Source organism: Lepidochelys olivacea (assembly GCF_965140295.1).
Source record: "Lepidochelys olivacea isolate rLepOli2 genome assembly, chromosome: 6".
Classification (NCBI taxonomy): Eukaryota; Metazoa; Chordata; order Testudines; family Cheloniidae; genus Lepidochelys; species Lepidochelys olivacea.
The window spans coordinates 69,452,840-69,465,414 of NC_140416.1; the positions used below are offsets into that span (position 1 = coordinate 69,452,840).

The 12,575-nt window shown below is 41.5% G+C and overlaps 1 protein-coding gene across 1 annotated transcript in view; it reads left to right on the forward strand.

Annotated features, from left to right (window-relative positions):
* PLCB2 (phospholipase C beta 2) overlaps positions 1-5,085 on the forward strand; it is a gene marked incomplete at its 5' end in the record, with an annotated part of 64,830 nt that extends 59,745 nt beyond the window's left edge. The window contains 4 exons of the mRNA XM_084632350.1: positions 588-683; positions 2,240-2,297; positions 3,027-3,113; positions 3,846-5,085. Coding sequence (XP_084488476.1) covers positions 588-683; positions 2,240-2,297; positions 3,027-3,113; positions 3,846-4,136 — 532 coding nt within the window. The 3' untranslated portion in view covers positions 4,137-5,085. The remainder of the gene's footprint in view (positions 1-587; positions 684-2,239; positions 2,298-3,026; positions 3,114-3,845) is intronic.
* Between the last annotated feature and the right edge of the window lie 7,490 nt (positions 5,086-12,575).

Sequence of the window (12,575 nt, forward strand, 5' to 3'; positions counted from 1 at the left end):
TGTTTCCTATTTCTGATATACTTAAAGAATTTCCTGTTATTTGTTTTTGTCTTTGCTATTTGCTCTTAAATTCCCTAAGGCTTCCTAATTTCCATTTCATATGTTATCTGCTATAGGTTGCACTCCTTTCTATTAACTTCATATGGGCTGGATTTCTGTTTTTTCATGAACACTGGTTTGGCTCAAATATCCTCTTTTAACTTTCCCATGTAATCATACAAAGCCTTCCTGCTTCTTTTTACTTAGGGTTATGAGTACTTTCTGTGTCTCTTATCAATAGTCTAGCGGAGACAAGTGTAGCAAAGTGTTAAGAGTGTTCAGAATGGATTTGCATGATGTAACCCAAGTATAATGTCCATGTGTATTTTGTCCTAGCTCCTAGGATCACTCACCTCAGGTAAGGAACATTTTAAATCCAGTAAACAAAGGGTCTTATTTTAGATCTCTTCTGAAATTTTCCCTTGCTACCAGGTTTGCCATTCTTGTATGAAAAGCTCTCCAAGACAGGTGTTTAAAGAAACCAGTTGTTCATATATAGTGTCTGAGGGTTGTTGGTCCTGTCATTCATGACATCTTCATCTCTGCAGTGATACTAAAGAGATAAAGAAGAAGCTGGAGGCAAAGAGACTGGACCGAATCCAAGCCATGACCAAGAGTACCATTGACAAGACTGCTCAGGAGAGGTACTGGTTGGACAGCCTAGGGCTTGGTCTGCACAGAACAGAGAACGGCAGGGAACTCCATTGCACTGTGGTCTTCATCACCACTAGGCAGTTAGTAACCGTCACCAAATTGGACATGGAAGGCAAACCCATATACCTCACTCCCTTATCAGCCTAATTTCAGGTACCCTCAAAGGATGGTATTGCTCCAGCTTTGGTCTGTCTTCCTGTGGGCTGGATTTCCATCCCTCCCCCTGTTGCCATCACCATCTGGTAAACAGGCACATATGCTCTGAGAGGCCAAATTTCTAGACACAGTAGTAAGGGCACTGCTCTGCAGTGCCTTCCATACACATAGTGTTATAGGGGAAGATCAGCTCCACGTAGTACAACCTTAAATGGTTTGATCCTGAAAGGAGCTGACCACCTGCAATTCCCTTTGAAGTTAGCAGGAGCTGTGAGTGCTCAACATCTCTCAGAATCAGACCCAAAGAGTCCGTATGAAAACCCCCTGAGGTCATTACAAATGGATGAAGGCGTTCTGCTGTAGTTCTTAAGGCTAGATCAGTGTGCTTGCATGGAGAAGAATCTCCCTGTGGGACTTACCACAAGTTGGTATGGTCGGTACCTTCGTTTTGGTGTTTTCCACTATCCTAGAGGCTCTGCTCTCTTGTTTATCTTAGTCTCTTACTCATTAAGGTAGCAAAGAAGCCTCAATATCTTCCAGCCATTTCAATTTTTCAGATGAAGGCTGGGAATGCAGCCTTTTCCTAACACTCCTTACCTACACTACACCTTGGTGGAGATGGATCTCAGATTAAGCTAAAAAGAAGCTCCTCCATAAAGCCTCTCTTTAGAGACTATTTATGAGCATCTATTATTAGCCTCAGTTAAGATCCAAATACAACTTTTGAGACTCGTAACCTTAGTAAGGTACTTTGGATGCTTATTAGCTTGGAACATATAATGTTATATGCCACCTTCCTTTGTACTGTATATCAGGGGTCGGCAACCTTTCAGAAGTGGTGTGCCGAGTCTTCATTTATTCACTCTAATTTAAGGTTTCGCGTGCCAAAGTAATACATTTTAACGTTTCTAGAAGGTCTCTTTCCACAAGTCTATCATATCTAACTAAACTATTGTTGTATGTAAAGTAAATAAGGTTTTTAAAATGTTTAAGAAGGTTCATTTAAAATTAAATTAAAATGCCGAGCCCTCTGCACCGGTGGCCAGGACCCGGGCAGTGTGAGTGCCACTGAAAATCAGCTCCCGTGCCGCCTTCGGCATGCGTGCCATAGGTTGTCTACCCCTGCTGTACATGTTACAATAATTTTCTATGTTTTTTTATTTGCCCGTGCCTCAAATTGGTACTTCCATTAGCACATTTATATACAATGTAATATCCTTCCTGGTTATAAATGCAGTTCGGTCTTTCTGTATGGACACGAGCAGCCCTAGCTTAAGCATGAGAATTTGTGGTAATTTTACTGACATTTGGCTAACTGGTGACTTGGATAAAGATAATAGATAAACAGGATTTATTTTTAATAATAGCTGCTGTGGTTGTGTTTTTAAAGATTAAAGAGAGAAATTAATCATTCACACATTCAGGAAGTGGTGCAGATGATCAAACTGGTAAGTGTCTCTATGGAAACCTTCTGCAGCATCTTTGTTCTCACCCAGGTGGTGTTGTCTTGTGTATGTACTGTGTGCGCTTCACTGTTTTGTGCAAACATTGAGTTCTCTTAGGTATATAGTCCTACTGCACTGGATCCTCAAGATATATGCAGATCCAAATCTTTAGTGACTATGCTTTCTGTGATAGTGTGAAGACAGCTACAATCTTGCTAAGGATTGTAGGTCCTGCCAGCTGGAGATAAAAGAGATTTCTCCAGGTTTCTGCAAATCCACCTAGCAGGCTGCTGCAGGGAAAGAATTTTCTAGCGTGGCTATTCAGCGACATGGCTTTATGTCCCACTATCACTGCGATTATTCATGTGCTTAAAGTTAAGCATGTATGAAAATCTTTGCAAACATGGGGCCCTACTGAGCACAGTTTCTACAGTACGTGGAGGAGCCACTGTTGTGATGAGCAGATGCAGCCATGGTATACATTGTGTGTTCATGCAATGATCTCCCCATCACTATAGGTAATCACCAGCTTTTGAACACAGCACCTTGAACACTAAAGGAGTAACTCCATTAGCTGGCAGAAATAGTAGGGCTAGAGGGGGATGTGACACGCACTTTATAAGCATGTTACATACAGCTTTGGCCATACAGAACTTTCTCTGCAATGTTTATACAGCTCTGTTGAAAAATGTCTCTTTTAAAACTTAAATTTGTTTTTTTTATTCCTTGAAGGTGACAGAAAAGATGGCCAAGTACCAAGAGAAACTGGAAGAGAAGCAGGCAGATTGTTTAGAAAAGATCAAGGAGAAAGAAAGCCAGGTAAAGGCAAAGAAGAATCCAGGATTTAATGTGGTTACTCAGTACAGTAAATCCAGGACTTAATGTGAGAGCCAGTCCTCTTTATGAACTCTCTTCTGATAACACCACCCTATATAGTCGCAATTCCACGTACACATATCGCATATGATTAGTTCCCACTTCAGACACATCCCATACAAGTTACACAGAAATGGTATGATTTGGAGAACATGGAGCTCATCTCTAGGTCACTGCATCAACTCCAACCTATACAAGTTGATAGAGACCAAAAATTGTTACCATCTGGAATGCTTCTTGATGGCCTATGTGAAATGAGTTAGTGATCACAGTTCAATCTTCAACAGACTATGGTACAAATATAAAAAATACAATTAACTGGCACCCCTATTACAGTCCTCACCAGAGAAGCCAAGGTTGCCTCAGCTATGGACAATAAATTGCCCTCTCCCCTCATGAGATGAGCCTCCCAAAACAGGATTGAGACATGGTGGGGTTCTGATGAGAAGTTTACACGGTCACTGCCTTGATGTATGTGTTCTGTGGGTAAAGAATTTCAGCCTCCACTGCTAAAACCCAGTCCTTTCACCAGCACTAAATTCACTTTTCAAATTAAGAATTCTATAAAAACCCAGTTTGGAATGAACTTTACATTGCTTCTCCTGTGTTCTGAGAGTGACACCAGGACACACGCCTCTCATTTACTAAGTGACTGATTTTTTTCCCTATTTGCAGCTCCAGAAGGAGGCCTTGGCAGAGTATGAGGAGAAAGTGAAAACCCTTAGCATGGAGGTACAAGATTTGGCAAGGAACTGTGTGAAAATCTGCTTCCCTCTGGAGGCTAATATCAAGAAGGAAGAAGCCCTGAATGCCAGCAGTGAAGGAAAACAAGGGTCTAAGGACCAACCAGAAGGAAAGATACCTGGAGCTGAGATATCATGGCTTGAGACATCCATGGCTGAGACCTCCATAGCTCAGACTCAAAAAGTTGAGTTGTCTGAACAAAATCAGGAAAGCAGATTATGAGAGATGCTTCTCCTAATCCTTATTCTGCTTCTGGAAGCTCATTTCAAACAATTAATAGGGTCTACAGTAAAGTTACGCACATGAAATAAACTTAATCTACTCAGAAGACCATCCTTCCCAGCCAGGGAGTTGTATGGGTTGCTGAAGTTCACCAGAAACTTCCTACTTTCTTCTCTGTCCTTCAGAATGTGGAAGAGAAGAGATTTTAGGGGATCACCTGTAGCTGAGAGGTTTGGTCTGTAGGAAACACCTTGTCTTCCACTCCGGCTTAGCAGCAGGTATTTCAGGAGCATGAGTGACTTCATGACTGGCAATTCTGACACAACTAGCTTGTCTTCATTATCTCAGACTTCATCCAATTTATTCTGTTTATAGAAGACCCTTCCACAGACTAGAAGAGAGATGGAATGTCACTTTAAGGAACCTCATGCCATCAGTGCACCATTTTCCCTCTCTCAAACAGAATAGTGCTGGCTCCATGGATTTCTCCTATTGGTGGAGGAAAAAAGAATCTCAAAGAGAATTATGCTGGTGTTCACACACCATTTTAGATAAATTGCAGTGGAAAAAAAAACCCTAGGAAATGGAAGGAGAGTACTCTATGATCAGTTTCCTAGATTATTTTTTTTAAATGTCTTCTTTTTCCTAGTGACTGTTTTTCATTTCTGCTGTATCTTTTGGAAGCTAGTGGTTCTACAGACAGATTTTGTGGGACCAATTTAGACTTGGGTTGACCCCTCATAAAATGTATAGACAGAAAATCTGTAAGGGCTCTCTAATACTCACCTGTAGAAATTATGCAGAGAAATGAGCCATTTCTCCCACCTATTACTGCAAAGTAATCTAGAGAACTCCTGTGGACATTCCATAAAGTTTTCTAAAGAACTCCATCAAGATTCTCCAATGAAGCCATGATAACTCCACATTTAGGGCCCTTTTGGAAGCATACAGTCACAATTTTGAAAACTTTTAATTTATTTTAAGGGTAAATAAACATAGTTTCCTTAAATGTTCCTCATACTGTAAGGACACCTGTTTGATTGGCTTGCCTACCAAAAAGTACAGCAATTTGTTTCAAAACCTGCCTCAAAATGCTTTGCGCAAGCTAAAACCTCCTATTCACTATGCTTCTGTATCAATTTATTACAACAAAAGATCAGCAAATTCTCCAGCAGGCGGTGCAGTCTGAAGAAGTACAGTGTGGGAGGAATCAGGGAAGAGACGCTCCTTCAGTACATACGCTACACAGGAGGTTTGTGGCGTTTATCTCAGCTTGCTAGGGGCTCAAGGAGGTTTGTATGCAGTTTACCCTTTGGCACACATGCTGCCATGCAGTGTGTGTAACAGAGCAGTACGTAGCCTCTTCCCTACAGTATATTCAGATTTCTGACTGCCTCAGTAGTTATTTCTAGCTGTAATTGCAGATGACGGGCATAATACACATGTTCAATTACACAGCTTAGTTTTGAGGTACGTTAGTCCTGACCTTAAGCCTTTCTGCATGTTTTGACTGCAGATGGGAGGATGTGACCCTTAGATTGTCTGAGACCTGGTGTCCATTTGCTGCTACTGCTGCTCTTGGGTAAGACAAAGCTTTCTAGCGTAAGGTGAACAAAACCAAATATCAGGGGGCAATATTCCTAGTTACTCATTTCTGCACGTGGGGCAGGAAGAGAGTGGGGTGTGTGTGTGTGGAAAGTGACGTTGTGGGGGGATGTGTGGAAAGTGACCTTTGCATGCCCTATATTCTACGATTGTTCAAGGCTCTGCCTGGTCCCCAGTGTAAATTCTAGCAATCTCCTCAGCCTCTGGAAGCTGGAAAGCAGAGAATAGCATAGTTCAGGTCACTCTGGTTGTGCCCCCTCTTTGCCCTGACACAGCCCCTACACCAGGGACTGGGACAGGCTTAGCAAATAACCCTAATGCCAGTTCTACAATGGCTGTTTCCAGGACTTTTGCATGCTTGTCCGCAACTCTTTTCCTGGTCAGTACAGCAATGAATTGGGATTTATGCACTGATTTGCTGATTTGATACACGTTAACTTGTGCAAGCAGTGCAGTTAATATTATTGGAAGCAATAATCTTTACATTATTACATGATAACATGTGTTAATGCTATTGCATTTCTCTCTCGATAAATCATTCAGCCCTGTGAGTCATTCATTTGGAAACAGCGAGACTTAATGAAAGGAAGTGGGACAAGCATGCACTTTGGCATACTGTTTCTGTAGGACTGCATGATAACGACACCATTCAAAGATCCAGTCTCAGCATGAAATAGAGCAACCTTACCACTGCTATAATATATGCCCATTCCCAATAGCCCCAAAGGGCCATGCCAGCAGCGAAGCATTCCCTGGGTTGAGGGAATCCTCCCGTGCTTGGATCTGCCAGCTTTGTGGTGCTGGAGCCATGGCACACTGGAGAATTGGGGTCATTATCTCTGTAAAAGTTTTATCCTCTTTAAACTCCCTTTAGCATATTCTAGTAATAGAGGAACTAGTGAGAGAGTGTGATTTACAGTGCGATTTGAAATGCTTCTTTTATCCTCTGATTATTGGAGCCTTTGACCTTAACTTGATAGACAACACTAGAGCAAAGGAAGAGGTGTTCCTGACCAGAAAGATGCTACTTTTCCCCATGTTCTGTTTTTTTATGACACCAAGCGCCATCCCCCAACAAAGTATTCACCGTTGTAGAAATGTTCTCTACGGGTCTGTATCTTGTTTGGAGCGGCAGGGAGCAGCAGGCTTAGTTTTAGTGGTTCTACAAAAAATGGTGGTTATTATACTGGATACTACCGTGATGAATGCATTACAAAATGTAGATAGACATGAAATTAGCTCAGGTTTGATACTACAGAGAAGTCTTAAATCTGGTTTAATGGCTGGGTAAAGGAGATAATGTACCTCCTCTGTAGCATTGCATTTGCATGAGATATGCATTGATTTTATTAAAATACAGGAGTGGGATTGTGTATTGTAAATTTGTGACATATTTATTTCTGGAAAATAAAACACATTTCTATAAAACTTCTGACACACTTCTTTCTTGAGTGTGGGGCAGGCTAGTGGGAATGGAATAGACTACAGTACAGGTGTGTGACAACAAGAACATTAAGCTTCCATTGTTCTGAGTTATCTATGTTCTCAGCTCTGTTACTTTCCATAGTGCTGGCTGCAGATGTTGACCCCACTGTGCATTTCTTAAATAAAGTTTTAGTTAGGTGAAATGATATTCTTAATGTAGTATGTTTCTCACGCATGTACAGTAACTCCTCACTTAACGTTGTAGTTATATTCCTGAAAAATGCGACTTTAAGCAAAACGAGGTTAAGCAAATCCAATTTCCCCCTAAGAATTAATGTCAATGGGGGGCGGGGTAGGGGTTAGGTTCCAGAGAATTTTTTTTTGCCAGACAAAACACTCTCTCTCTCTCTCTCTCTATATATATATATATACACACACACATACACACACAGTATAAGTTTTAAACAAATTTAATACTGTACACAGCGATGATAATTGTGAAGCTTGGTTGAGGTGGTGGAGTCAGGGGGTGGGATATTTCCCAGGGAATGGCTTACTGCTAAATGATGAACTAGCAATTGGCTGAGCCCTCAAGGGTTAACTCATTGATGTTACTGTAGCCTCACACTCTACAGGGCAGCAGGAATGGAGGGAGGGGAGACAGCATGGCAGACAGAGACAGGCACACACAGTCTGTGTGTGAGAGAGAGAGATGCGCATTTCCCCTTCAAGTATGCTGACCCCACTCAGTGTACCCCAAGTACACTACCTTCTTAAGTTAATCAGCAAGCTGAGACCACAGCAGCTGCTGCCAGGAAGCTCCCTCCGTCCTGAGCCCTGTCCTGTGTCCCCCTACTCTATGGAGATGGGGTAAGCAGGGTGCAGGAGCAGCACACGGCAGTGGGCGGAGGGACAGCTGAACTGCCAGCAATTGATAGCCTGCTGGGCGACTGCTGCACAAGGAACTTAGGGGAGTTGATAGGGGGCTGCCGGTCCACCCTGGTTCCAAGCCCTCACTGGCTCGCTGCAACGGGCTGCTCTTCCTGCAAGCAGTGGACAAAGCAGATGGCTACCAAACGACATTATAAGCGAGCATGTTCTCTAATTGATCAGCAATGTAACAACGGTAAGTGAGGAGTTACTGTACTCCTTCCCAGATAGCAGTGCTCCACTGACTTACATATTCTATTGATAATTCTGTTTACATCAAAGCAATTTATACCACTAGAATGTCATTCCTGACCCTTAAATCAAGGGTACAGGGTTATCCTCACCTACTCTTTTTCAGTGTGGTGCCTTCTTCCTTCCTTCTCATGAGCCTGAGTTATGAGAGAATTCCAACAAAGACACACAGTTCCATTTAATTTAAAAATGCAGTTCCAGCTGGAGAGGGCATCCCAGAATTTGGAGGATTTTCATTATCTGGATCCAAATTATGTCTCTTGGGTTCATCTCTAGTTATACCAAAAAAAGGGAGTCCCAAGAGACAGAAGGATGTTTCTGTTGATATGCCTACAGAAATGACTGGCAGCAATATTAATCTTGGGTGAATCTGGAAATGTGCTGCAGTTGGCCAATACCAAAGCCTAACAAAATTGAACTCCGTTTACTTCGTCACAGTTTGTGTCAAACAGAAGTAGACTGAAGGAGTTAGAAAAAAAGTTGGCATAAACTATGCTGAAATCACTCCTGTTTCCCATGTTCACTACCAGCTACTTGATGTATGTGTGCGCGTTATGTACATGTACAGCTACCATCAGCTCAGCAGTAGCAAAAACCAAACCTTGTTTACAGTCTTCGTAGTCCCTTCCCTGGATCACAGCCAGGCCTGCTCAGAACCAGCACCTTATTCGTCACAGAACCAGCTCCCATGCACATGCAGGAACTGCCCCTAACTGAAATCACCTAAAAATGCAGCTGCATCTCTGGCCAAAATCATCCTTTTTTTAAACACTAAATCGTGCTAGACTGCAAATATGTCCATTGCATGGTCCAGTTCATGAACTGCAACAGCCCTCAAGCCAAAGTGGACTGTGGAAGGCAGATTTTTTTGGTTTGCAGGACCAAATATGTAGAAAAAAATTGTCTGGTCTATTAAAACAGGCTTTGTGCCATAGCGAAACATCTCAGCCAACAAATATAATTGCACCACTCTAAGACTTCACTGTACTGATATTTTGAATAAACCAATTAAATTAATTCTGACTTACTTTATTGGCTTGTAAAGATGCCATAATTATTGTTCTTTCTTGCATCAGCTTCTCTTAGCTAATGTAGCCTTAGTTTCAGAATGGAAGTCTTCTAACAGAATTATAATTAATAAACAGTTTAATAAATCATGAGATAGGTTATCCATAAAAGTTATGGGTATTAAAAAAATTATACTTATGTCAATAACAGAGACATGGCTACTTTTAAATCAGATACACTGACAAAATCTGCAATGTGCACAAACCCCAAACCTTCCTACCCTTTTTCCAATAGTAATAGGTATTTGTTAGTAGCATCTCATTTACATGTATATATTTTAACTTATAATACTAATTGCTGGCTGCTCATTAGATCTATATACTAAATGTGTAAGTCAACATGTAATTGTAAACTTGTGCTTACTTTTTAAAAATGTTTTCAAATAAAAACAACCAGGCCCCAACATTGTCTGATTTTTAAGAAACTCTTTATTTATTAACCAAAGGAGTTTTGTCATTATGACTACAACTTACATATGACTAACCAGCGTTTTCTGTTGTCTTAAATCGATGGTCCTGCATTGCACTGTTAGATATCAAAATATGGTGCGGTGGGGCATTCTCAAAATGTGCATCTTATTCAGCTATCCAAACGAACAAAGTTTTAAATACTTTTATACACGTTAAACTGCGCACCCCCTAACTAATATACATACACTCTGGGGGTAACAAGAAGTTCTGAGGGGCTAAGATAACTGAGGCCTATTCTCTGACAGCGTGTGTGAGAGAGGGGCCTCCTGTTCTCTCAAATGTAATAATTGCACAGCTAAACACAGGTATGTTGAAGCTAAATGAAGTGGCAGATCCTACTATGCTAACCCCAGTCTGTGTCTTCCTATACTTCATACACATACAAATACAATTCATAGACTAACCTTCTTTGGGAATACTAAAAACAGATTGCTCTTTTATGCTGATTGGAGCACTCCAGAGAACTGCGCCAATAAAACATTGACCTGGTGAAGATGAATTTTCTATCAGAATGAGCATTGGGAATCCACCTATGACTGCATTGTCATAGGGAGCTGTGCACCTGGGTCACAGCTATTCAGTAAGGGAGTTCCCAAAAGACACGTTTTCGCTGATTCTTTATATTGGAACATTGATTATCAACACTGTGCCAATAAACTCAGTATTTTTACTCCATTTTCTCTGCTTTACCCTAACATTCTCTGCATCACTAGTTCAGAGGAATAGCTGCTGGGAAAGACTGGAATTGGATTTTTCTGTTGCTGCCTTCCCACTCATCTCCCCTTGAATTACAAAGCACATCTGATGCCAGTGTAGGTATGTAACACATATTTGTCATCCTTTCATGCTTCATCATATTGACTTAGCAGACTCTGCCATCCGAGTGGACCTCCAGGCACTACTGCAATACAAGTAATAATAATAATAGCTCTACCTCTCCTGAGACCAGTGCTTTACACAGTCCATGTTTGATACCTCATGTTAATATAAAGAAAGCAGTAACATCCTCATTGCTTTCCAGTCAGACCAATTCCTTTGCTTGTCTGGAACAATTTCCCTCTCATCCGCTGGAATTTAACTCAAATTAAACTGATGGAGCTGATTTAAAATTTAACTGATGCCTGAGGACCTAAAACACCTCAGTGGGGTGGAGCTAGAATCAGGAAGCAGTTTATTGTTTTCACTCAAAAATCAGCTCAATCTGAGAGCATCAGTTGTTTTGCAATTAGGAACATGTTAATTAGTCCTCTGCCCTCTACACCTGGGACTAGACATGGAGATGGAGAATCGCATCGATAAACAATGGGACTGCCACAAGAGAGAGGCCAGCTTTACTAAGGATGCCACAGATTAGCAGTTTTACTTCAGAGCTCTCTCTCCTGTACCATTCATGAGATGGAAGAACAGAGGATAATAAATCCACATCTATAGACACACACGAGTGAGAAGCCAGGACTGGGACATTGGCCCTTCAATTGCCAAAACACAGGCTTCTACCCCATGAGCTAAAGGAGAACTAATTGCTGAGCTAGCAGAAGCAATAGGTCACTTGTCCTCTGTATGGGCCAATATCACCCACATACACAAAGAGCCAGGACTAGTATAGGAGAGGCAGAAACTCTTCTTTTTTGTCTTCCAAGACAAAAGCGGATAAAACAAAACAGAACTACCTGCTGGTCCCTGAGAGACTTTCCATTCTCTTCACCATCAGTCCCAGGGATCTTTCCAACTATGCTGACAGTGTTCCCCAACCACATCTTATCATTAGTACTGTTCCCACAATACTATTCACATGGAGCCCTGAAATTGGCTGCAAGATTTCTGAGGGTAAAGTTGCATGGTCAAAACATGTAGCTCATACTCTCCTCTGCTTTTCTTTTAGTTCCATTAGCCATCATCTCCAAGTTGCTTATTAATTCCTTGTCAAGTTGACACAAGGCTGGAGATGACATTCTGTTGGGGTGGCTACACTAGGGAAAATGACAAATGTTCTTTGGTGTTATTCCACTCCTTGCCACACCCTGTCTCACTGAGGTTTCTTGAAGGAGGAGCTATCTGCCTTTCCAAACAATCAAGGCTGAACGAGGACGTGCCTGCTCAGTGATATTTGAGAAAGTAATTTTAGGACTTATGATTAATGTTATGGGATACAAATAGCACTTTTTAAAAGCAGAGAAAAAACAAGAACATGACTCATGTCACGGCACTGCATACGTTTCTACTATGCAGCTTCTGTCATAAAATGAAGCAGCAGCATTGTTTCCCTGACAGCCTATACAGAGAGCTGGATGAAACACAGGGAATGCGTTTAACGTACAGTTGCAGCCCTCTTCCAAAAAGATCCAAATGCGCTTTGCAGACTGTATATATTAGGCTCACTCGCTGACTATTAAAATGAAACTACAGCTGAGGCAGAATGCAAAATACACTCTGCATCAGCAACACCATATAACAGTTCTTAGGGAGAAAAGTAAAGCAACCTAGCTACCATAGTGACGAGCCATTTATAATATTCTATCTGGGAATGTGTCTCCAGTTGAAATTAGATGGAATTTAGGCAGCATGTAATTAGCCAAAGTGGGATGCAACCAGGACACGGGCTAATAGATCTACTCACGCAAATAGTGCTATGCAAGCTTTAATGATTACAAGTGAGAAGGAATTTTCTTTTATGCCCTCTCTGAGAGGT